Source organism: Gobio gobio, assembly GCF_949357685.1.
Source record: "Gobio gobio genome assembly, chromosome: 18".
Classification (NCBI taxonomy): domain Eukaryota; kingdom Metazoa; phylum Chordata; class Actinopteri; order Cypriniformes; family Gobionidae; genus Gobio; species Gobio gobio.
This window is the reverse complement of record NC_137111.1, coordinates 22,838,794-22,865,374: the sequence shown is the minus strand read 5'-3', so window position 1 is coordinate 22,865,374 and position 26,581 is coordinate 22,838,794. Positions and strand designations below refer to the sequence as shown.

The window sequence follows — 26,581 nt, the reverse complement described above, 5'->3', positions numbered from 1 at the left end:
GATTGTAATATGAGCCTCAGCTGATCTCATTCATAAAAAAAACTCCTCTATTCTCCTCACGAACACTCGCGACAAATCATCATCCCTCAGGGCTTTTAGTTCAAAAGTGTGCAGATGAGGAGACATATTGATAGATTCTCATATGTCTGTGTCAAATTTCTAAACAGAGGAGTATTTTTATTCAATACTTCCTCAAAATGCGCAGATAGCCTAATCATGAGCGATTGAGTCTCTTATGTGTTGTTTTCAATTCATACTGGCAGCCGGAGGGCGCTCTGTGCACATGTAGTCCATGTACAGACAGACGAAGAAGAACCATGTGCCATAATAGAAGTCCATAATAAAAGCTTCCTGAGATCGCGAAACATACATTTGACGATTAATAAACACTCAATCGCGTCGATGTATGGTTTGTCTTCAAGCCACTTAGTCTTCAAATGCTCATCCTTGGGCAGATGAAAAAAGTTTGCTTTTGAGTCGCACTTCAGAACACAGCGTCTCGTCGCCATGATGTTTTCTAGTTTTCACTGGCGTCTTGGAGCGCAATAAGTGGGCGTATCGTATTCAAATAACTTGACAAGTTGACGTCATCTAGTCAGAGAAAAAGCTTCGGTCTTCTAACGATTCTTAAAAATGACTCAGAGTCGACTCTTACTTTTGAAAGAAAATAACTATATATACGGTGCACTGTCATATTTCAAACTATGCAGGATGTTTTTGTTCACTTAGATCTATGTTACACACTACATGAAAGGTAAATTTCAAAATTCCATGATAGGTGCTCTTTAAGCAGCACAAATGTTTCCACCAAATCAACATAGAATGGTTTTTGAAGGATCATGTGACACTGGAGTAATGATGCTGAAAATTCAGCTTTGCCATCACAGGAATACATTTTAAAATGCATTCAATCAGAAAACATTTCTTTAAAATATTAATAATATTTCAGTTTTACTGTATTTTTAACAAATAAATGATGAATGGAGAGCATAAGAGACTTCTTTCAAAACATTTTTTACTGGCAAGGGTAAGTATGTACACCCAGCCTTTTACTCCACCCTCTAAAACTTTTTGTCGTGACTGTCTCCACCATTTTCAAAACAAAGCAGTCACGTGACGCTCAAGCTGCAGAGAGACCAGTGATCTTTTCACTCCGAATTTTCACTGACCTCAGTAGTCATTTACAAGGTGCACACGACTCAATTCTGGTGGTGACCCTTGAGCTACAACACTAAAATTGGAATTACAAACCACTTAAGCTGTTTGTGGGCAGTGTATGTATTTTTATTGAGAGGCTAGACTGTGCTCTGGGTTTGTTGTAAACCCAAAGTAAGACGCTTTGCTTCTGACTCACATTGCTCTTGGGTTAACCTCATATCCATAGCAACCATGATGAAGTCACTTTCAGAAACAATACCAAGGAAATACTGACTGAGCCCTCATCTTAAAGATAATTATAGTTAATGAAGCTGATTGGATGAGTTTTGTTTGCTGGGAAATCATAGCGAGGGGAAACGGGGGCCCATGCTAATACTACTGTCCACACCCAGATATTACTTTATTCAGGCTGCTTTGAACAGGAGCTCAGTGTAGTCAGGAGGAAGAAGTAGATGATTCTGACTATCCAAGTTTAACCTTAACTTTGATGTGTGGCATCCTCGAAGGGAGTGAAAGATTATGAACGGATTCAGCATGTGTTGGAGTTGCTTAACAAGTTCATTTTCCAAACCAAATTTTCTCTGCAGTTTGGCACTCCCATCCTCACTTTATATAAGGCCTTTTGGAACGTTATGCGAGAAATGATGTCTTCTTATTTGAAGGATAAAAGTTCACCATTTTAGTTGGGATAATCCAAACCACAGTTGTGTGAGGTTTTCCAAGGTGGGCCTAAGTTATAGGTCTCGCGTGTCCCATTTATCTTACTGAGTATCTTGGTCTAAATCCCTCAGGTTTACAGATTAGGATGGAAACATGAAATAAGCTGAGGGAGGATCTTGCTTAAGCCAAGCATGTTGGGTAAGCACATTCTGTAGAGGGTGATGTTTTACGAACGTCTGCACACTATCCCTTTGCATCTGTGAAACTGTGTTTAGACCCACATGGACTCCACTATTGCACTCCGTTCACTTGAAAGTGAGATTAAGTCACTTCTGCTCACCAAGGCTGCATTTAGTTAATGAAAAATACAGTGAAAATAGTAATATTGTGAAATATTATTACAATTTAAAATACGTGACTGTTTTTTATTTTAATATTTAAACGGATCCCCTGGTGTTAAGACTTGTATGGCTTACTGAAATATGTAGTAGAAAACCCATGAAAGATCTACGTTATTTAAAAAATCCATTACATATTTGGACAATGGGCGGTGCCATTTTGTTTGCGTTCTATGTCGATGGCGTAGAATTGTTGCACTCGGCAATCATCTGGCGCTACCCGTAGCTATTTTTACCACAACACAACTCGAAAAATGATTCAGAGTTAAACAAGACCAATTAATTGCGTTTTAATTGCATTTAAAACTCACTCAAACACATGCACACAAACTCACACACACACACACGCTCAATCAGCTGTAATGTTATACATGAGGGTTAACTTGTCACCTGGTTCCGATTCGGCAGGCCAGCACTCTTCCTGGCTGAATCCGAAATCGCCCCCTATACCCTCAAATAGAGCATTATTTGAGGGGACAGCCATTTTCGTTGTGTCCGAAACCATAGTGGACATTATTGAGTGCACTCATTCAATCCCACATTGCACCGCAATACCGAGTGTACAGTCGACGTACACGCAATGGCTGTCCGAATTAACTCACTTGTTTTCATTCAATCATCAAGATGAAAAAAGATATGTGTGATAGGTCACAAGATATGTCAGATATGTGTGTGTATGTGTGCGCACGGGCGCCGATCTGTTGGTGTGTGTGTGTTTTAGATGCAATTACAAAGCAATTCCTTGTTTGTTTCTTTTAACTCTTTTTTTTACATTTTTCGAGTTGTGTTGTGGTAAAAATAGCTAAGGGGAACGCCAGTTGATTGCCGAGTGCAACCATTCTACGTCATTGACAACAAAATGGCGCCGCCCATTGATTTTTTTAAATAACGTAGATCTTTCATGGCTTTTCTACTACATATTTCAGTAAGAGACATAATTTATGTTATATTAAGCCATACAACTCTTAAAGGTCCCATGGCATGGCATTTTTCTATTATTTTATAGTGTTTCCTGAGGTGTACTTATATTATTAGTATGATTTTTACATCATAAAATGTCATAATTTAGAAATAAAAGGCATTTTTTCTATACTGCTGTTTGCCCTGTGGCTGAATGCCCTGCTTCAAGAGGCGTGTCTGCTGTGAGACTTCAGTAAAAACGCCCACTGTTGTGATTGGCTGACATCTTTGCATTTTAAATGAGCGGAGGGGGCGTGGTTTAACGAGGCACGAGCAGGCACGAGTCTGCCAGAGAGACGGATGGACCTGTGTTCACTTCTCATCAGTTCTCTCAGCATGTCTCAGTTCAGGGTGAACTGTTGTAGTTACTAGCATATACTTCAGGTTATTAGTTTATTTCTAGTCGGAGGGACTGTCACTCATGTCAGAAAGTTAGTAACTTTAGTAAATTATGGATCAGCGCTGACTCGAGACGCGAACCGTTCAGAACGATTCAGTCCGATTTGGTGAACTGGTTCGGTTCACTAAAAAGAACCGATTCAAAAGAATGATTCGTTCGCGAACCGGACATCACGGAGACGAAGCGATTGCTAACAAAGTTATTTATAGTAACTACCGAGTTATGAGAGCGCTGTAAGTCAGCGCGAGTTTATTGTGTTTGTATCTGAGAGTTCTGAATAAACACGAGTCCCAGTCACACCGAGTCCTCTTCATCATTATTCTACCAACTTTGTAACACATGCAATGTATCATTACAGCGAGATGAACGAGTTAGTAAGTGTTGAATATAGCATTATTTCTAGATATGTTCCAAACATATGAATAGCGTCGTTGACGCGCATTGAGTAACTTACACAGCGCAAACAAAGACACAACAGCTGTAATCGAATGTAATCCAGTTTATTGTGGGGAAAGCTGGCTAGCCTAGCCCAGATACCCTCACGCTTACCCTCCTTCTGCTTAATCTCACGCCGCGTTTGGTGCCTCCGCTGTGGGCCAGATGCAGTACTGGGGGTCGGGGATGTTGGAGGCCGAGCTTCGGCGTGTGTGAAGTTTATCTCTAAAGATGTGACTGCTGATGTTAAACAGAAAAGACTGTATGCACATTTAAGAACAGATAGACGCGACGAGGACGTACAAAAACACTGACTCTCAAGATAGAAAACACGAAAACACCGTTCTGTCGGGAGAGAGAGAAGCCGCTGCGTGTCCACAAATAATAAATAATTAGCTACACATCAGAAATCACTGATCACAGATCAGAAGGAACTGAAGAAAGACTTCTGTTTTCATTTGTACATCCAAACACTGAGAAACTGCCAGTGTTCACTCGTTCACAAGTAACGTTAATGATCTCTCGAGTGTTTGCATGGGCGTGCCAGATTCTCTGGGCGGGGGAAAGGGAGGAAACCGTGCCTGCTTGGACGTCAAACCAGGAGGCTTCAGGATTGGCTAGTCGGGCCTGTCATTTTCTCAAAGGCAGAGAGAGACAGCCAGAACTCGGTTTTACCCCGATCAACATTTCTATCCACTTGGGGACAATATTCAGGCTAGGGGAACTCATATTAATGTTGAAATACCTCATAAAATGAAAATTTCATGCCATGGGACCTTTAACACCAGGGGATCCCTCTTAAAAAATTAATGTATTCCTGTGATGGCAAAGCTATATTTTCAGCATCATTACTCCAGTCTTCAGTGTCACATGATCCTTCAGAAATTATTCTAATATACTGATTTGATGCTCAAGAAACATTTCTTCTTATTATTATTATCACAAAATGGAAAACCTTTGAAAATGGTTGTGCTGCTTAATAGTTTTGTGGAAACCATGAAACCATCTGTGCAAGTGCATGTGTCTATCATTTGATCATGATTACTGCTACGATGAATGCTACAAAATGTACTGAAACATTATTTTATATTTGTATATTTAAATAAGGAGTATCAAAAAATGCAACCGGATGAACTAAGGCTTTTGTAGGGTATATTGCCCTTACCGACCTCCAATCTCATGTCTTGTATGACGTGAGAGCAGTGTATCACGTGTTTTGCAGATTCATTGCCCCAGATACTCCCCAGTTTGAGAGGGTCAACTGAGATTAGTTGGGTACACAAGTGGACAGTGGACTGGAATAACTAATCTAACGCAGTATAATGGCTTTAGCTAGCGGGCACTCTCCCACGTTCTCTGAGCAGCCACTTTCCATACCAGCATACCAACCTCCAGTCACGCTACACATTGTCTGCTGGACTTGTAAGTCTGATCTCTTCACAATAACACAACCTGGCTCTTACATACATATGGAATCCTCCAACAAGAAGCCCACGCATTAGAGACGCCTAGAGGGATCAAGAGAACTGATCACTGGGAATTCCTGCCAGCTGTAAATGAGCTACAACAAACCTTTTCTCTTCTCAGCTACTCTACATTCTCCTCCATGGGCAACATGTTCCTCTTTCTAAAGCTACATTCGTAGAGAATATTTCTGATGAATGTCTAATTGTGTGTGAGTAGTGAAGCAGGACACTTTAACCATCTTTATTTGTATTAGGGCAGGAGAGAGATGGTTTCACCGGTCTTCCACAATATATTAAATTTCCATTCTGTGGACTTTTCTGGCTTTTCGGTTGAACTTCAGCTCTGGAAAGTCTGCGCGCTTTAAGCGTGCACGGGCAGCTTGTTTGCAATTTCCTGCCAAATTCATGCCTCTTTCTATGACCGGTCAGTTGTCAATCTATGACAACTAAATTTAACAAGGATGCTGAAAGCATGTATTTATTTAGGATAGTAGTTTTATATGAGTGAGCTACTTTAGACCAAATAAATGACATTTGGAGATTTTTTATAATATCATAGATATTTTTATTTAACAAGGATGCATTAAATTGATCAACTAACAGTAAAGACATTTATCTAATAAAATGTATCACGAATTCCACAAAAATGTTATTATCAACATTATAAGAAATGTTTCTTGAGCACCAAATCAGCATTTTAGAATGATTTCCAAAGGACCATGTGACACTGAACACTGAAGTAATGAAAAAACAGCTTTGACATCACAGGAATACTTTTTAAACTACATTAAATCAGAAGATAAATTACATTTTAAAATAGATAATTGTTATTTTAGACTGTAATATTATTTCACAATATTAGTGTTTTTATTGTAATTTCATCAAATAAATGCAGCCTTGGTCAGCATAGAATACTTCTTTCAATACTCAAACTTTTGAACAGTCGTGTGTATTTAAAGCTTAGCATGATATTGCAGCTCACAGATTAATGAAATCACAAATAAAACTTAAAAAGTTGCTATATTCTCTCTGAATATCAGGCTAATTAAAGGCTTTTATAAGACAATGTACATTTGTCATTTAGTATCTTCTGTAGGTGTTGATGTCCTCATTGTGTCCTTGTTAGTTATTGGCAGTTTTGGGAATGTTTCAGCTATTCAGGATATTTGATTTCCTGTGATTTTATTTTGTGCCAATTTATTTAGGTGTGATTCTTTCCTCTGTTTCTTTTATTGCAGGGGTCCCCATTCTGTACACAGGCCCTGGAATCGTACAATCTCTTCCTGAGCAGTGCCATAACGGACGGTCTGAAATTGTGGGACCTGCGCACAGCAAGGTAAGCCCTTGATCTCCTTTCCCTGCCTTTCTGAGACTTTAAGAGGGCAAGACTACATAAAATTCACCCCATTTACCAATACCTACATGTTGAATTATGCAGTTATCTTTTGATTGATATTACAATATTCTAAAGATTTAGTTAGCTGCCTTGCTTCAGTTTACAGAACATTATTATATATCACCTCTGAGCAGATGATGAAATGTCTACTTTTGTGCCATTTTGAAATGTATGATGATTTAAAGTTGACTATTTGAGTAATTGGCCTTCTACATATGTTGCTCAAGTTATGTTTTTTCCAGACTAGCATACATTCATGTCTCACCTCAGTAAATCGCTGATTACCTATCCTTCAGAGAAGTGAATAACAGTCAAATCCCAGGTTGTTTATAGGTTTGCGGGATGCTACCATTACATAATGCCCTTAAGATCGTTCAGAACAACCAGGATTAGGGCCAGTCAGAAAGGTACATATATCATTTAAACGGAGAATCCAAAATTTCCAGATTCTCTAGAAGCTGAGCCTGCCCGGACCTCAGCCAAATGGACTCTGGAAAGAATTCCCTCCCTGCAGTTGACCTAACAGTAACCACTCTGCTTTATGTGGAGTGAATTCAGCAATGCTGTTTCTTTCACAGTCCCTCTGTGGTCTGTATAAGACCAAGTAAAATATATAGATAAATAGGCACAGATACCAAAGCTATCTGAAAAATAAACCTTCTAGTGATTCTAAATTTAATCTTAATTCAAAATTAATGATGTGCTTATATAGTGCTTGTGTTTTCTTATCCATTTATCATTTGAAAGTAATAGGACATAATATCATCTTTTCACCCATGATGTTGCAAACACATTTTTCAGAGTTTTTAGTGTCTGGAACTTTAAGCACAGATTCTTGTACTTGTAGTTTCTGTCTCTGTCCTGGTTTTGGTTCTTTCTTCGTAGGAGAAATCAGAAATGTCAATTTAACTTGATGTGTTTCCAGAGTGCTCTTAAAAGAACAGTTTACTCAAAAAGAATTTTACTGTAATTATTTTTTTGTATGCATGTATATATGTATGTATGTATGTATGTATATGTATAGTGTGTGTGTGTGTGTGTGTGTGTGTGTGTGTGTGTGTGTGTGTGTGTGTGTGTGTGTGTGTGTGTGTGTGTGTGTGTGTGTGTGTGTGTGTGTGTGTGTGTGTGTGTGTGTGTGTGTGTGTGTGTGTGTGTGTGTGTGTGTGTGTGTGTGTGTGTGTGTGTGTGTGTGTGTGTATACATACAGTAACATAACATTGCTAACTTAGCTTTTTTTCTTAAAGCTTTTATTAGTTTCTACGAACTAGTCACCTTTTTCAGACTATTAGCTATAAAACATTTTGGTAAAACTATTTTATGGTGGGGTTTTTTTTGGAGCTTGGCAAACCCAGTCCCCATCCGTTTTCATTATATGGAAAAGAGTGGTCAGAATGTTCTTATTTTATAAAATATCTGCTGTTCCACACTAGTTTGGAAAAAACAGAGATTAGTGATGGAGCGGGAGATTAATGATTAATGATGTCAGGTTTTCATTTTTGAATGGCCTGTTCCTTTAAGAACACTCCGTAAATGCATCAGGGTGGAAAAAGTATTTTGGACTCATTTGTCCTCCTGTGAAGGGAGAAACAAAACTAGAACAGAGACAACAACTGCAGGTACAGGAATCAGTGCGGAAAGTTCCAGACTCTGAACATATTTTTTCTTTTTCTTTTACTTAGTGATATTTCATGTCCGTATAGATATTCTGCACCTGAACCTATCCACTCAGTTTTATTTCCCTTATAAGGACAACTAAAGTAGTTGACGTAAGACTTGTCCTTCTTTTAATTCCTTCACTTTGTGAAATGGTATGAATTGCTTCTATACTTGCAGTATACATCCTTCATTCTATTATGCTTGGATCTTAGATCTTCCTGCTCTTACTTGCAGACTCCAGAATTTGTCAAATACTTTTTACTTGCCTTGATAAATATTTGCACCGAGTTCCAGGTCAAGTTCTGGTCAGGAGCATATAACAACTTCATCCATCCTTGCAGAAACTAACATCTTTAAAATAAAAGAGTTTGATATGTTATGCAAACATGTTGTACGTTTCATAACCGACACTTTCCTCCCCAAGGAGGTCTGTATTACCTAGAAAGCAATCTGATAGCATTCCCATTCATATCAATGGCAGTTTTTCTCCTGTCATACCCCCCTGAAGTACAAATTCTGCTATTGCTAAGTCGAATTCTACCATTTTTGCTAATAGAACCACGTAATGTTTTCGAGCCAATCACCTTAGTTGTAAAAACCATGTGACTAACCATTCTTGAGCCATAGGAAAATGGTGTCATTACACTGATTGCCTAAAAACAACCTTGCAGGACAGCATATTTTTTCAGTTCTTTGAAGGATTAGTTCCAGTGGAAAAGAGAAAGGAAAATTGTCACAGGGAGGAAACCATGAAAAATACTTAAGACAAAATACTAAAGATAAATGCAGGTCAAACACGGGAAACATGGACGGGAGCATATGTGAGAATTACTGACATCATTTGCCTGCAGTCATTGACAAACTGAGGTCTGGCAATGGAGTCTTTCGGCACAGGCTATTTTATGTGTATTTTCCATTTTTCCAATGGCTGGCTCTTTAACAGTGCTCCAACTTCAAGCACGTGAAATGGATTTATCTCCCCCAAGACTTCATTTAAAGCACAAGTGACATCATTCCACAGGCCAAGACAAAACCTTCAGCCAAAAGCCAAAGAGCTCTGGAAGACTTAGGCTTGTGATCTTCCACATCACCCTTCTCTGCCTGTTCTGGGACTGTATGTTTTGCAAATGACAATGGAAATTCTTCCTTTATAGGTATACAGTAGTATATTGAACTTCAGACTAAAAGGGGAGCAGCAGTCCTCTGGATTTTGAATTATGTATGAGAAATACTGGCAAGAGACTCTGAAGTGCTTCAAGAAGACTTTCTAAAAACTCTTTATGAAGCTTCACTCTGTCTTCAGCTGCACAGGAGGTCAGGGCACTGCCGGTGGGACACTGGTACTCAGTCAACACACACTGTCAAAGCATTTTTCACTGTTTGTCAGTGTTGGGCATGTTACTTTAAAAAAGTAATTAGTTATAGTTACTAGTTACTTCTTACAAATAGTAACTGAGTTAGTAACTGAGTTACATCATTATAAAAGTAACTAATTACCAGGGAAAGTAACTAATGTGTTACTTTTTTTTTTCTTTAAATGTTCAAATATGTCAAATAACTTGGATGCCCCCAATATTAAATATGTTAAATGAATGAATTGGACACTAAATAGAATAAATTATTATTATAAAACATTGTACATTAATGTACACTATTGTAATGTTGCTGTGGGACATTGTGAGAGACACCTATCAAATTCAATATATTATTGTAAATATTATCAGTAGACCTACTATAGTGTAAATATTGTGTAAAAAGTATCAATACTTCTTTACTACTCCTCTGGTAGTGGAGCTCACGTTATCACCTGGGTTTTTAGCCACTAATGTTGTGGCTGTGATGACGTGAGGCTTCATTAGATTAGAAATAGAATTACTGGCCACCGGCGTGGAGAGACTTTCTTCCTGGGCATAAGCTGCACGTTACATAAACATTCTTACCTTTCACCTCAACGAGGGAAAAGTAGCGCTTATACTTCCAGTTTGCGAAAGCTAAAGTCGTTGGACTGCCATCGCTGACTGTGCAAAGGTGTGTGTGTGTGTGTGTGTGTGAACTCACCCTATCAACCTCAACATTGTCTCCCACCCACCAATCATCATCAGTTATGTGTACCACCCAACCCAACCCCCAACACGCATGGCATACACGCCCGCACACACACACACACGCGTGTTGCAGGTCCGACTGACAGAGAGCTTGTTCGGATGAAAACCGCTTCAATGAGCTCAATTATAGTAACGGCGCATTTTTTCCTCAGTAACGCTAACGGCGTTGTAACGGTAGAAACGGTAATTCGTTTGATTACTCGTTACTGAAAAAAGTAATTCCGCTAGTAACGCCGTTTATCTATAACGCCGTTATTCCCAACACTGCTGTTTGTACATCCTTAATTAATTTCTTTCATAGCTGCCATCTTTTAAAAAGCTTTTATTTCATTAGTTATTTATTGGTGAATTAGTGTTGGTACAGCGTAAAAAATAAATGGTTTAAAACTTTAAAAAAGTAAGTCTTCACACTGCCTTAATTTTAAATTCAGTAAACTTAAGAGCTGTATTAAATGGCAACTTGGATATTTGAGTTTTCTCAAGTTAAATTCAGGAAAGTTACTCTAACACTAAATTTTAAGTTGTTATAGCTAATTCTTACACGGCTCTGTGGAATACTTGATTCTGATTGGTCAATCGCGCATTCCAGCGTAATGTTATTCCCAGATAACAACCGCCAAAGTGAATAACACACCGCTCATCTACATTTACAAGTAGTTACATGTATTATGATAGCCTACACAAAGAATCCTCAAATCAATCAGGGAACGAATTTAAACAACCGCAACCTTTAGAATGGACTCTTGTGCCTCAGAGAATTAATTCTTTAAATCTTTTTGGGATTGACTCCCATCCAGCTCACTCAGCAGCCATCATGGCAATGTCCCCAGGCAGCTTTTTTATAGTCATTCACCCCTTGAATAACCAAAGTCAGAGAAGATGCTGTTATGTGGTTGTTAGCACGCTTCTATGTAGTTGACTTCTAGGTGACTGCTTGCTGGTTACTGCTTGGCATTTTCATTCTGATTTTTAAAGATGCTTGCAGAGTCTGTGGTGGCTCTTCGGTTGGCATTATGTTTGTTTCCGCTCTGGTGGTTGACTAAATGTGAAGAAAATATGTGGGCTTTATACAATAAATTTGTTTATTCTTTCTCTTAAAGCATAATCTTCCCTCGTAATGAGAAGCAGATTAACCTGGCTTGTACAGAATGTGAATTGAGACCAAGACCCTTAGAAAAGCACTCTAGATTTATACAGGCGTACAAAGCAATCACAGTAAACATAACAACCAGACCGAACTCATGTGATGAGCAAGAACCTCAGGCAAGCTCTTCCATGAAGTTCCATGATTCTTTTCCTGTTTCAGTCCAATTTATTTTAACCTTTATATTAATATCTTTTGAATGGTTGTGTCTATGCCAGAATTTTTTTTTTTTGAGTGTTTTTTTAATTGCATGGACAGAACCATGCTTTGGCAGTCTATGTAGTCTCATTAAAAGAGTTAATTTATTATATGGTTGTGCTGCTCCATAAAGGCTGCTTCTATGGCTCTAGCATTAAATCACTTTATATGCCCCTTTTGTGACTTCCTTAATGGCATAATGATGTCATTAGGCACAAATCATAGGTTTATATATATATATTTTTTAAAAGCTTAGGGTTAAGCTCTAAGGATAATTTCCTATTTGTGGATTTAAAAAATTGTGTATGCTGTTATGGGTGGGTTGCAAAGATGAGGTGAATGGATATAATTGTAGCAGCTTAACTTTATTTACAAGAACTTAAGAAACAAAACACTCAGGATTGGGAACAAACTCTTCGGCATTTAACAGAACAACCAAGCATATCACGACGATAACGGACAACTAACTGAACCAAACACAGGGCTTAAATACACAGTAAACTAATCAAAGAAACTTGACACAGCTGACATGACTAATTACACAATGAGTAACCTATAGGAGTGAATAGAAGCAGACAGAAAACAGTGCAAAACCAACTCAATATCAAACGGATCAAACATAACCCTTGATAACATTCACAAAAAACACAAGAGTCCAACAGAGGAGGGTGGGAGGGGGCTTGGGCAGACAACGTAGGAAACCAGAGCCAGGCCAGGGCGGGGAAGGCAGAACAAATCTGGGCGGTGACAAAGGTGGGAGATGCCAGGGTGGAACACCCAGCAGCAGTCTCATGATGACGGCCCAAGGTGGAGTCGTGGCAGGGAGGCATCTTGGCAGGTCTTTCCAGGGTGACGAGTGACCGAGAATGAGCCCATGGTGGTTGGAGACCTAAGCGGAGCTGAAGAGCTGACGGGACTGGTCCTGGAGGGCACTGCGGAGCCGCAGCGACAAGCAACTGAGGTGGAGCCAGGGGGGCAGAGGGCTGAAGCAAAAGCCAAGCGACCGAAGCCCAAGGTGGTGCCGGAGATAAGGAACAGCCTGACGGAGTCAAAGGGGTGGAGGGATGAGGCGCAGCTGAAGTCCCGGAAGTCCGTGGTGCAGGCAGAAGGATGACTGACCAAGTTGAAGCCGGTGGGACGAGGGAGCCCAGTGGAGCTGTAGGGAGGATGGTCCCAGGCGTAGCTGAAGGGACAAGGAGCCAAGATTGAGCCGACTGGTCAACAGGCCGAGATGGAGTGACAGGCACAGAGATCTGGGTGGAGCAATGCGGTCAACACTCCTGGGCTGTACTGGCAAACTCGAAGTACCCAGCGAAACCAGACACAGAGGCAGAGCCAGTGTGGGAATAGCTAAAGGGCTGAAAGACAGTGCAGGCAGGCAAGAGAACTGGGCAGTGTAGACAGGAACTTTTAAATAAATTTTCTAGAACGACACAGGACAGAGACAGAGACATTACTCAGGGATACCACTCTTGACAGACACGGAACAGGCAGATATTTTCTGAACAACCCTCTTAGCCGACATGGAACAGTCATACAGTTCTTATTAGGGAGACTTGAAACTTTTAGAGGTGGGAGTGGGAGGCAGGGCAGGAACACAGTTTCTTATAGTTCAAATCAGCCTGGGGAAAAAGACTTGTGCAGGGACACAAAACAGACTGAATACAGTCACCTTCAAAATAAATAAAATCTCCATCAGCCGCTGTATAGGGGCCTGGGCTCCACGTCAACCCATCATGCTCCACCAGTAATCCCAGAATTCCATGTTGTTACATCTCACCCACATTGACCCAGAAAGCTGTCCTATGTGGTTTGCTTTTAAATGTATTGGTAGGTCAATATGTTCAATAAGGAAATAATTATATATATATATATATATATATATATATATATATATATATATATATATATATATATATATATATATATATATATATATATATATATATATATATATATATATATATATATATATATATATATATATATATAATTTCCTCCATCATTAAGCATAAACTAAAAGAATGCAGGGAAATGTGGTCTGGCAATTGCAAACACAGCCCCCAGCATGGGAGTAATGAAGTGAAGCATCGTCTCATGTGCTTTCTGAAGTTTCTTCCCACATTAGTTTACATAATCCCTCTGGACCACAAGATGAAACATGGTTCCTGACTGCTTGATAGCACCTTCATGAAGAAATCACAGACTCCAGACATGTTGCCCTACTCCACTGAAAATCATTTTGTGTATTTGGACATACTTGATGTTTTCTTAGTCATCACAGTGTTTCTAGAAGATAGTTCCTATGTGCTTTATGTTGCTTTGGATGAGTGGTGTCTGCTAAATGAATATTTACATTCTAAAGGAGGTGAGGTCTACAGAGAGAGCCAAAAGCAGGCCTGGCAATGAAAGGCTGATCTTAAACAGATCCACTTTAAGGACTGATGACCCTTTTGTTTTTCATGCCAAAGACTTTCCTTGGTGTTTTCTTTTTCTTTTTCCAGATAATCATTTCTGACAGGTCACAATGTATGCACAGTGTGTACAAATCAAATGTGTTCAAATTTGGTAATAGTCAATTATATTGTATGTCTTTTTAGCCTAGACATGCATTTTTTCAGCTGCTTAACAGACAAAGAAGTGGATCCTATTGGATAAATATTTGAATCAATGCAATTTGGGCCACTTTAGCATATAGTATTTAATGTCAAACTCTTGGAGCTTATTCACAAAGCTCCCACATTCTAGAATTATTCACAAAACTCAACTGATTAATGTCTCTTTGTTTCTGTCCATCTCTGTCAGGTGTGCTCGCCGCTATGAGAGCCATGTTAACCGCTTTCTTCACTGCACTGCAGCCTTCTCACCCTGTGGTCGTTTCATAGCTACTGGCTCCGAGGACCATTGTGTGAGTACTTTTAATACATCTCCTGCTACAATGTCCTGTAACCCTTGTCTCTGTTCTTTCAGCTCATCCTCTCCATGTGTTTATTGAGAATAGTTTCTCCTTGCTTAAGTGGAGTGTTTTATGGTGTCATGATGAGCACAAGGTGTAATAGAAGTCATAAGACCAATAATTCATAGTACCTCTACATTTTTCACAAGCATTGTACAGAATGTTCAGCATAATTGTAAATCAGATAATCCTTACCTGGCCCAGTGTGAGCCTGTGTATCTTGACAGAGGTAATAAAACCGCCATTCAGGTCTGCCGAATACCACATTTCTCACATTATACAGTAGGTAAGAATAGGTTTTGTAGATAGATATATAGACAGATAGAAAGACTTCATTAAAGGCACAATATGTAAGATTTCTTTATTAAAATTTTCCAAAAATCTCTAGAACAATGTTATATTTTATATTATATTTTTTTATATTTTCTTAAATTTTCCTTGTCTGGCTTTCACCAGACCAAGCTCAATTTAAGATTGAACATTGGTCTGTGGAGTCTGCTATGTATTTTCTACTGCACAAGAGGCGTGATAAACGAGCATAATTCAAATGACTCTGTACGCAATTGGATAGCCCTTCAACCAATCAGACCACAAGAGGCGTGATCAACGGGCAAAGACCCACCGTTTCTCTATCGTCATCGTGTTAAACCCACCAATAGCGCGCCAGGTGGATAAGCCAGTCTGTGATTGGTTCCCGCAAAAGTGTAACAGAAGCAGTAGAAATGAATGTACAGGTCTCCAGACTGAGCTGCAGGGCGAAATCAAATCAATTTACCCAGTCTATCATTTTCCCAAATGTTTCCAAGAATGTTTGGTTCTTGGTTAAATTTTTCCCGGATTTAATGTTCGCACTTCGTCTATCAATTTTTTTGACAGAAAACTAACTTGTTATATAGCTCAACACAGTTAGTCTTGTTGTTTAAATCCAATTTTTATGATTTACCGCAAGTACCATGATTTACCATGCCTAATATCAATCTAGCTCACTGCAGTGTGCATAGATGCAAACTCCTCACCTTTCGGTGAGAATTCACGATCAAAAAGAGGTCCGTTCAGAATCCATGTTTCATTCGTTCAGTCGTTTTTTTTAAATATTGAATATAGAACAATTAGAACACTTTTCAAACTTTTCCTTCATTGGTTCTTCCTCAGTTCCGTACAGCAGAATCATAGTCCTGTGCTGCTACAGCTGTACGGATTCAGATGCAAAGATACTTAATAGTGACTAGAAATGAGCATGAAAAGTAAATATATATTTTTTAAAAACCTGACCTCGGAGAATGTTTTCTCTATCCACGCAATGTTCTCACCTTTTTACCCCTCACCCGTTTGCATCCCTGAGTATGCAACAAGTGTCTCATAGTAGCCGACGAGCAAATGCACAGAGTAGCATTATAACATAAGTTTCAACACACTATCTAATATGATAAAACAATGCTGCGTTACCCCACATACGCATGACCAGAAGAAGTGGAAGCGCTCGTCTGCGGCATAATAAAAGTCCACCGCTCTCGAGCCGTGTGTCACGCTTGTCTCTCATTAGCAATCGCTCCAGTAGCCTCGTTCTGCTCCAACAACTTTCAGCCCCACCCTTCTTCATACTACAGTAACGTTAATAAATCTTTAAAGGGGTGGTTCCATGTTTTGTTATATCGCAGTATAACATGTCTTAATACTTTTTTTTAAAACGCCGTATTTTTCTTATATTTTACCTTTATTCCACACGGCTGTCTCCACTGTCCTTTGAACGGCTCGTTTGCTTCCTGCTTCTATGAAGCCCATCCCTCCGGAAAACGCAATGATCTTAGATTGGTTAGATGGCCAAATGTAGTTTGTAGTTCTGCAACAGCTCTCTTTCGTAATGACTGCGACGTGGCCTCGCCCACTTTGTTGCGTGTTCGCGGGGGCAGTGTTTATGTTAATAGTAAGGGTTTATGATGTCACCAACCCGGGATGAAGCTTGTTGTAGTCCAAACCGGCCGTTTTTTTAGGCAATAAACTGCCATAACTTTAAAAGACAATATCTCCGTTTGCATTGAACTTTCAGCGCTGTAACTTTGCAGATACTGTTTATGCTCAAGCAGCAACATTACACACTAACTAAAGTGAAAAAAGTGAAATCGCATGCAACCACCCCTTTAAAGCAGCACTAGGTAGTTTTTGCTCTCGGGGTCCCCCTACAGTTGGGAAACAGTATTGTCCTCTACTACTGTCGTAAACTCTGTCATCCTTCATCAGGGGATGCATCGCACGTGCATTTATTGACATGACAACCATGACGCCGCATTCACACGGGGCATCGGCGTCAATGCTTCTCGGCCCGTGTGAATGCGCCGTGATAGCCCTGAACACTGCAGGAGGAGTTCACATGCAGGTGTTCTGCTTGCGTCGCGTGTGAAATGTCTTCATCCCAGGTAACGTTACAGTGGCATATGTTTCAGCATGTCACATGAATATCATTTCATGGGTTTTATTTTTTTTCAAACACCAAATGATCACGATGCTCACGTTTAAGCCAGCGTCATTATAGTAGCCTAGTCTTTTGGTCCCCGTTTTACAGAATCTATATGATACTTCAATTCAATGTTTGAGTGGTAGGTAATAACCATATATCGTCAATATTATAATATCAAGCTACCATAGATTAATCTGCAAATTTGAAAAATCGATTTGCATTATGGCTTGAGGCAAGACAAATAAACAAATATCACAGACATGTTAGGTATCCTAAAATATGATTTTGTTCGTCTTATGTATTTACTTGCAAGAATGTAGACCCTCCTCCTTCAGCTCACGCCAACGAACAAACGCTGGCCCAATGTTGATCCTCGTCCTGCCTTTAATCCGATCCCTTTCTCGTTTCCTCTTTTTGCTGTCCTCCGACAAAACCTTTGCTTTCTTATTTTTCTGTGCTGCTTTGGCCATGACTATAACATTCTGCAAACAAATGATAGTTGGGCTCGCACGTCCGAATTTAAGGAAGTGGGGGTGGTGGTGGAAGTGACGTATATGCCGTAAAGCAGTCGAATTTTGTAGTTCTTTTTGTTCTCGGGTTACTACCCGAAACCCGAAGTTTAAAAGTACGATTAAAAACGATACAGACCCCGTCAGGCTATGGCAGACGTGTCATCCAACCTATTGTAAGTCGATGTATTCTCAAAAGGAGTCTTGAAAATATATTATAAAGGTTGAAAAGTTACCTAGTGCTGCTTTAATACATTAGCTTATCCATGAATATGCTTTCTACCCAAGTCCCGTCGGATTCCCATGATTCCGCGAAATCAAGGAGTCATCAAGTTTGTTTTGAATAAGTGACCTCTAGTGGCCAAAAATTACATATTGTGCCTTTAAACTGTGTATTAAATTTACACCACAAACGCTATGTATAGGGGGGAGCTTGAGAGGAACATACAATTATCTAGATAGATACAAAGACAAACAGACATAAAGACAGACAGATAGATAGTCTGCATTGAACTGTGCATTAAAGTTACACCACAAATTCTATCTAGAAGGAGTTTGAGAGGAACCTACAATCATCCCTGTTTCACTGGACCACTTTTTCCATTGACCTCTTTAATTCTCCCCCTCTGAGTATCTCTTATCATATCCAGCAGCTGCATCACATTTACTGCTGAGCTTCTCCATATCTTGTGTCCTTTGCCAGGATTGTCAAAACAATTCACTCATATGAGGAAAACAGTGGGGTATCCATACTTTCCCGGTGTTCTGATGTTAAAAGAGCTCTGAGAAAAAAAAAGCTATTGTCCCATTGACCTTGAAAAAAACGGTGGATGTTACTCAACAATTTCATGAAAAATGACTCGCGATACTGGGTTTTGGTTCATGCGAACGCTAATGAATGACCTAGATTTAGGATTCACAGCAAAATATTTAAGATTCAGCAATATTTCTAGGTCACTAATCAAATAAAATTTGACTCGTTTAGAATAAAATGGATTGGGAATGTCTTTATACAGATGGTCAGATGTTCTTGCTTCCAATGAAGCACAAGATGCTCTTTGGTTTATTCTCAAATAAAGAGCATGATCATCAGGTTTTACACAAACTTGCCATTTAAAGCAGACACTTTCTTTTTTTCTTATGATACATATTTTGAACTGAATTATTTCTGTTTATTTTTGTCTTTTTGAATCAATCAAATTACTTTTCCATATGTGTCTCTTTGCCAGTGTGGGAGGAATGCAGTCTCTGCTCTGTTTGTGTATGTGTGTTTAGTCTTTGCTCAAGTCAGTGGAATAATGTGTGCGTGTTGATAGCTGTTATTAATCGCCGGCACTGGGTAAAGCAGGACAGTTTTGAGAAGATCTCCGCAGCACCGCCTGCTTTCCAGTGTTTCCTGGAAGCCGAATGGAGAGAACAGTAGTATCTGTCTTGAGACTTCGATAAGCCAGATGAATTTGTTAAAGCATTTTATATTTCACAAGACAATCACAGAAAAAGAACTTCATTGCCACCTTATTACTACATTAATCCCAAGCCTTATTATTTTAAGCTATAAAAAACATGGAAAATGTGGTACATTGTGCTTTTAACCACATTGTAAATGTGCTTTTTAACCATGTTGCCATTATCTGTCAGAAGTAATTTAAGGGAATTATCAAAAAAACTAAAAGAAATGGCATCATTTACCCCAACTTATGTCACTTTGATTTTCTTCGGTGGAAAATCTTTTTTCTGTTGACTTTCATTGTATGAACAAAATATAACACGTTTTTTAAATATAGATGTTTTTCTAAATATTTATTTCACATTCCACAGAAGAAATAAATGTCATAGAACTTTAGGTGAGCTATCCATTTAAAAACAGAAATAAGTAGAGGAATGTCAAGAGAATATACATAAAAGCCAGCCATTGACAAAATGCCATTGGCAGCTGATTAGGATAAAATCTTTAATATAAATGTTGCTTTGTCACATTTTGGACACAGTGTCGGCAGATCTCACAGGCTTCCTAACTGTTGACCATGTTTGGATTTGCATGTGAAGCTGAAGTTGATTTGTAAGTTGTTCTAGATAAGGCCATCTGCTAAATGCCTTAAATATACACATAATTGAATGTTGCAAAAACCTGTTAGTGATCTCTGGCTTCTTTCTGGCACTGAGACCCGTGTCTTCCACAGAACACTCAATGTATTTCCTAAGAGGACTGAATAAGAAACATATGGAGGAAGCCAACCAGTCTGCTATGATACGTCTCATGTTTTTTATCTAGGTTAATGGCAGGTATTAATTAGGTATGGTATTATTTACCTTTTCATACATTTGTTAATGATGTAAATGATGCTGTAAACCCTGGTTGAAGAAAATTACACTACTGTTCAAAAGTTTGGGGTCTTTAAGATATTATGTTTTTGAAAGTTACACAAACTTCATTTATTTGATCAATAACTGAGTTATGATCTGCCTTTTTTTTTTAGCTATAAATACTGCCACATGCTCTCAAAAAAATTCCATAGTTAGACATGCACCCATCTCTCTGTGTCGTTAAAAAAGCATTTTTAAATGTAATCTGGTTTTATGTTTCTTACCCCTGGTTTCACAGACAAGGCTTAAGCCTAGTCCCAGACTAAAATGCATGTTTAAACTGTTTTAACTGAAAATAACTTGCTCTGACATATCTTAAAGGGTTAGTTCACCCAAAAATGAAAATTCTGTCATTAATTACTTACCCTCATGTCGTTCGACACCCGTAAGACCTCCGTTCGTCTTCGGAACACAAATTAAGATATTTTAGTTGAAATCTGATGGCTCTGAAAGGCCTCCATTGGCACAATGCACGGTTCACTCTCAAGACCCTTAAAAGGTACTAAAGACGTCGTTATAAAGTCCATCTCACTACAGTGGTTCTAAAATAACTCGATGAATCGGCGAGAATAGTTTTTGTGCTCAAAAAACCCCTAAATAACGACTTATATAGTGATGACGATTTCAAAACACAGCCTCATGAAGCTTCGAAGCGTTATGAATCAGTGAGTCGAATGAGCAGTTTGGATCGCCAAATTTCAGCAAATTTCAAAAATCATGATTCGACTCACTGATTCATAACGCTTCGAAGCTTCATGAGGCCTTTCAGAGCCATCAGATTTCAACTAAAATATCTTAATTTGTGTTCCGAAGACGAACGGAGGTCTTACGGGTGTCGAACGACATGAGGGTAAGTAATTAATGACAGAATTTCATTTTTGGGTGAGCTAACCCTTTAAAATATGTCTTTGTCTCAAGATGCACACCAATAATGTTTAATTTTTATAAAAGCTACTTAAATGTCCTAATTGAACTAAGTCCTAATCCTGGCTTAATCTAACCCCAGTCTCTGAAACCAGGCCATACTGTTTAGGGATGTTGAAATTAATCAATGCATTGTGATGCAGAAATGCACGATTCTGCATCGATGCAATAATAGGCCAAGAACATGAGCGATTATAGCCTACTGAGGTTTTTCTGAGGTCATTCTTCGCTATACGCACTTTTGCGATAGGCGGAGGGAGGCGAACAACAAAAGCGAGTAATAAAAAATGCGCCCACAAACGTTTACAGTGTGAGAGCGCTATTGTAACTTAAGTACACTACTTGACAGTTTCATGCGCTTTTAGTATTTACTAGTGTTTGTAAGTTCTAAATGCACCTGTCTTCTGCTATGTTCAGACTTAGAGCCAGATTTACTAAACAGGGCAAATTAGCATGAGAGCGCAATTCCATAAAAGCACCAATGGGAGTGGTAAGTTCTGCAAGTGATCTACGGATGATGCGCAAATGAAAGAACACAGACGCCGCTGGATCATTTCCATAATGACCAACGCAATCCCGTTTGCTTCTGATTTAAGATGTGCTTTTTTGGGCGGTAAATAATAGCGTAAACACCAATAAATTTACGAGTGCAAACCTTAGTAAACCACCTTGCGTGATTCATTTAAATACAATTTGAGTCTGAAAGGGAAACTCCTACAAATACATATGCAGAAGGTCAGGTCATGTCTCCATGCCTTTTCAGAGCCAATTTTTCACTGCTCGTCTTTAGTAAATCCTGACAGTAGTTTAACGGCAAGAGGGTTTGCGCTGACGCAAGCTTTTAGTTCACCTCTGTTGACACCATGTAAACTAGGGCTGCAACAACTAGTCTAAGTTGCGGTTGCAAACAACTTTGTTTTTCTTTTTTTATATATAATTAATGTAGGGATTTAAACTGTCCTTTTGTATCGCACAGACATACCCTTTCGAAAATATCCATGGTTTTATCATAGTAAAACCATGTTTTTTTGGTGTATTGATTACCATTTGTATAACCACACAAATACCATACTTAAACTATGGATTTGAAGGAAAACCGTGGTTAATTTGTGGTTAGTGCATCCGTATTCACAGCGCTTCACTTTTTCCACATTTTGTTATGTTACAGCCTTATTCCAAAATGGATTAAATTCATTATTTTCCTCAAACAACACCCCATAATGACAATGTGAAAAGTTTGTTTGAAATCTTTGCAAATTTATTCAAAATACAAAATTAAAAAAATATCACATGTACTTAAGAATTCACAGCCCATTACTTGCTCAATACTTTGTTGAAGCATCTCTGGCACCAATTACAGCCTCAAATGTTTTTGAGTAGGATGTCACAGGCTTGGCACACCTAGTTTTGGGCAGTTTCTACCATTCTTCTTTGCAGGACCTCTCAAGCTCCATCAGGTTGGATGGGAAGCGTCAGTGCACAGCCATTTTCAGATTTCTCCAGAGATGGTCAATCTGGTTCAAGTCTGGGCTCTGGCTGGGCCACTCAAGGACATTCACGGAGTTGTCCCGTAGCCATTCCTTTGTGTCTTGGCTGTGTGCTTAGGGTTGTTGTCTTGTTGGAAGATGAACCGTCGCCCCAGTCTGAGGTCCAGAACGCTTTGGAGCAGATTTTTATGCTTTACTGTAGGGATGGTATTGGCCAGCTGATGAGCGGTGCCTGATTTCCTCCAGACATGACGCCAAAGAGTTCCATCTTTGTTTCATCAGACCAGAGAATTTTGTTTCTCATGGTCTGAGAGTCTTTCAGGTGCCTTTTGGCAAACTGTCATGTGCTGTTTTGGGTGTCATGTGCTGTCTGGCTTATCTACCATACAGGCCTGATTGGTGGAGTGATACAGAGATGGTTGTTCTTCTGGAAAGTTCTCCTTTCTCCACAGAGAATCGCTGGAGCTCTGTCAGAGTGACCAGTTCTTGGTCACCTCCCTGACTAAGGCCCTTCTCCCCCGATCGCTCTATTTGGCTGGGCGGCCAGCTCTAGGAAGAGTCCTGGTGGTTCCAAACTTCTTCCATTTACGGATGATGGAGGCCACTGTGCTCATTGGGAGCTTCAATGCTGCAGAAATGTTTCTGTGCCCTTCCCCAGATCTGTGCCTTGATACAATCCTGTCTCTGAGGTCTACAGACAATTCCTTGGACTTCTTGGCTTGGTTTGTGCTCTGACATGCACTGTTAACTGTGGGACCTTATATAAACAGGTGTGTGCCTTTCCAAATCATTCCCAATCAACTGAATTTACCACAGGTGGACTCCAATCAAGTTGTAGAAACATCTCAAGGATGATCAGTGGAAACAGGATGCACCTGGGCTCAATTTTGAGTGTCATGGCAAAGGCTGTGAATACTTATGTACATGTGTTCTTTTCTGTTTTTTTTATTTTTAATAAATTTGCAAAGATTTCAAACAAACTTTTTTCACGCTGTCATTATGGGGTATTGTTTGTAGAATTTTGAGAAAAATAATTAATTTGATCCATTCTGGAATAAGACTGTAATATAAGCGCTGTGAATATTTTCCGGATGCACTGTATTATTTGTAAACCCTGGACTTGCACATTTACAAGGTAACACAAATACAGTATGCAACATGAGGTAGCATGTTTGGCCTCTCAGACGCTGATGCCAGTGTGTGAAAGTTTCTTTACAAAGTGTGTGAATGTGTAGTAATAAGGCAAGCCTTTTTGTTAATATTGATGTTGATAATATGTGCTTCATGTGCTGACACTTTGATCATTCTGATGATACTTTGTCCTTTAACCTTACAGGCCTATATATATGACACACGCAGCAGCAACTTTCTCCATAAGCTCCAGAGACACTCTGAAACAGTGCTGAATGTGGCTTTCAACCCTGCCAATCCAGAGGTAAACGATATTAAACAATAACTCATAAAACGATAGCTCTAAAACAATACATTTTACTGAAACTATTCCAGTGCTTATAAAGCAGCTAAAGACCAAGTGTTAAAGTTTTAGGTCATTTTAGGCTTTGGTTTAATTCCTCTAATTGCATTTATTCAGTGTGCGAATAGGTGTAAGAAAAGACCAACTGCACCATTTTTTTGTACATGATTTGGGTTTAATTAATTATTTAATTATGAGATTTCAAAGTAATTGGTTAGGAGTTTAGAACATTCCCAGACCATATTGATAAATATAAAATTTGGCAAATATCAATACTATGCTGCCTTGCCAGCATTAAAATCTAGCTCTTTTCCAAAACCAAGTGAGCTGCCTTGCTGTGCATTACCTAGATAGGCAGCTACCTATAAGGCAGCATTCCTTATTCATTTCAGTTATGTTTGACATTATGCTATTGGGTAAAATAATCCATTACTACACAATTTTTATCAGTGTTTTTCAGTACTGAATTAAAAAGTGTTTACTGCATTTCTTTCACCAAGTCTATTTGCTGTGCATTTTGGGATGCTTCTCAACAAAGCATACATGCTATCCTGCCTTAATTAGAATTAAGATATAAGGTCACATAAGCAGATTTTTGCTGGCAAAAAAGGTCCATTTTAGTGAAGTCACTTTCTGTCACAGATCATTTGCGAGACAAAATTGAACCCAATGTTATATCTGTGTGGGGAAAAGTTTCACTCTCATGAAATATTCCATGTGGATTCCTCTTGAATGACTGGAATTGTTTTTTGTGTATTGTAGGGTACAACGGGGCTAAAGGCACACCTTAAGAAAATGTTACTTTTCAGTATTCCCATAGTGTATATGGTTGCAGAAAAAACATATATGTTTGTATTGCAACAGATTTTGTGTGAAAATAAATCATAAAAGTGGTATGAGGCGGTGAAAGGGGGCTTTTTACCCTACACACAGGGTATACAAATTTGATACAAAAACTTTAGCGAAAATATTATGTTTTTAATAATACTGGGTTATACAGGCAATACTTGTTCAAAACAATCACTTTAGAACAGTTTGTACTATTTTCTGTTTATTTTGATAAATAAAATAATAAATTTTTGTTCAATAAATACTGTCATTAAAATAATGTTAATATAAAAATATATTTTAAAAAACAGAAAAAACGATATTAAAAATGTTATAATCTGAAAGCATTGAAGGAGATCCCATTATAATTTAATATATATTTACAGTAGTAACAATAAATTATATTTTATTATATGATAAGTATCATATTTTTTGCATAATGGTTTCATTATAAATATTGTGATTATCTCCAAAGTGGAGACCCAACTTAACATATGATATTTACCATCTGAATCAGCCAGCTGTTTATTATCATGTTAATTATTGTGCCATTAGCCCCAACAGCAGGGTCTTTAACTCCAAATACCATACTTTTACATACTGTATATATTCATAACTGTTGCTTTAATTTCCTTGAACAAAACTGAAAATCATAAAGACGACCTTTGTCTCAAAATACATTAAAAAAAATTAGCAATTTTCATTTGCCACTTAAATCTACAACATTTTAAAAGACATCAAATATTAGATCAAAATAGAGCAGAATCAACTTTGTGTTCGCCTCAAAAGCGGATGCTTTGGAAAGTTCTACGGCAAGTTTTTGTGCCATATACTAATTTAGAGGAAAATAAAATCAAAGGCGCCTTTAGCCCCTTTGTACCTTACTCTTGAATTTTGCTTCTAACGTCAAAGACTATAAATGACAGAAAGATTCCTTTCTGTCTCAAATACCTCATGACATATTACAATAACATAAGGTATGAAGGTACTGAAAAGAAGAATCTCTTTGACTACTGAATGGTATTCTTTTATTACAGCCTTTCTCGTTGAGTGTAGCTGAATATGTTTTACAGTGTATGTTTTGTCCCGCTGCCTTACTGTGGGACCTATGAGGAACCCAATCTTCCTTTCACCGTTAAATGAATCCACAGAAAAAGCTTCCTCAGGGGGGTTTCACGCAGCAGATCAAAGGTTGCGTGGGGAGATCGCTGTGAGACACAGCACAAGCCTCTACACCCCTCGCTCAGTCCGGTGTGTCCTCACCTCAGTCCCTGGTCTCCAACACAACTCAACAAATCACTCAAACGGGCCTGTTACAGCCATCATACTGCTGTTTTAAATAGTACTCATATCGAATGTTAGTCACATACACTCCAACAAATATCTGTTTCATTGTCATGTTCACATGAACGATTTTGCCAACTGTGCTAAAGGTATGTTTGAGGAAGAATCTGGGTTTTTTGGGGGTGGTGTTTGAGATATTATGTTTTGTTCCACGGTGTACAGAGGGCTGTGAATCAAGTAAATGTACTCTGCTAAGGTTGTTACTTTAGGCACAAGAGAGCTCTAAAAAATAATTGTTTTGTGTTACCATGGAAATCACAACAG

General features: G+C 38.7%; 1 protein-coding gene across 1 annotated transcript in view; it reads left to right on the top strand.

Annotated features, from left to right (window-relative positions):
* The window catches only part of wdr27 (WD repeat domain 27), a gene marked incomplete at both ends in the record, with an annotated part of 70,864 nt that overhangs the window by 21,489 nt on the left and 22,794 nt on the right, over nucleotides 1-26,581 (top strand). Inside the window, 3 exons of the mRNA XM_079842250.1 lie at nucleotides 6,716-6,813; nucleotides 14,782-14,884; nucleotides 24,008-24,106. Coding sequence (XP_079698376.1) covers nucleotides 6,716-6,813; nucleotides 14,782-14,884; nucleotides 24,008-24,106 — 300 coding nt within the window. The remainder of the gene's footprint in view (nucleotides 1-6,715; nucleotides 6,814-14,781; nucleotides 14,885-24,007; nucleotides 24,107-26,581) is intronic.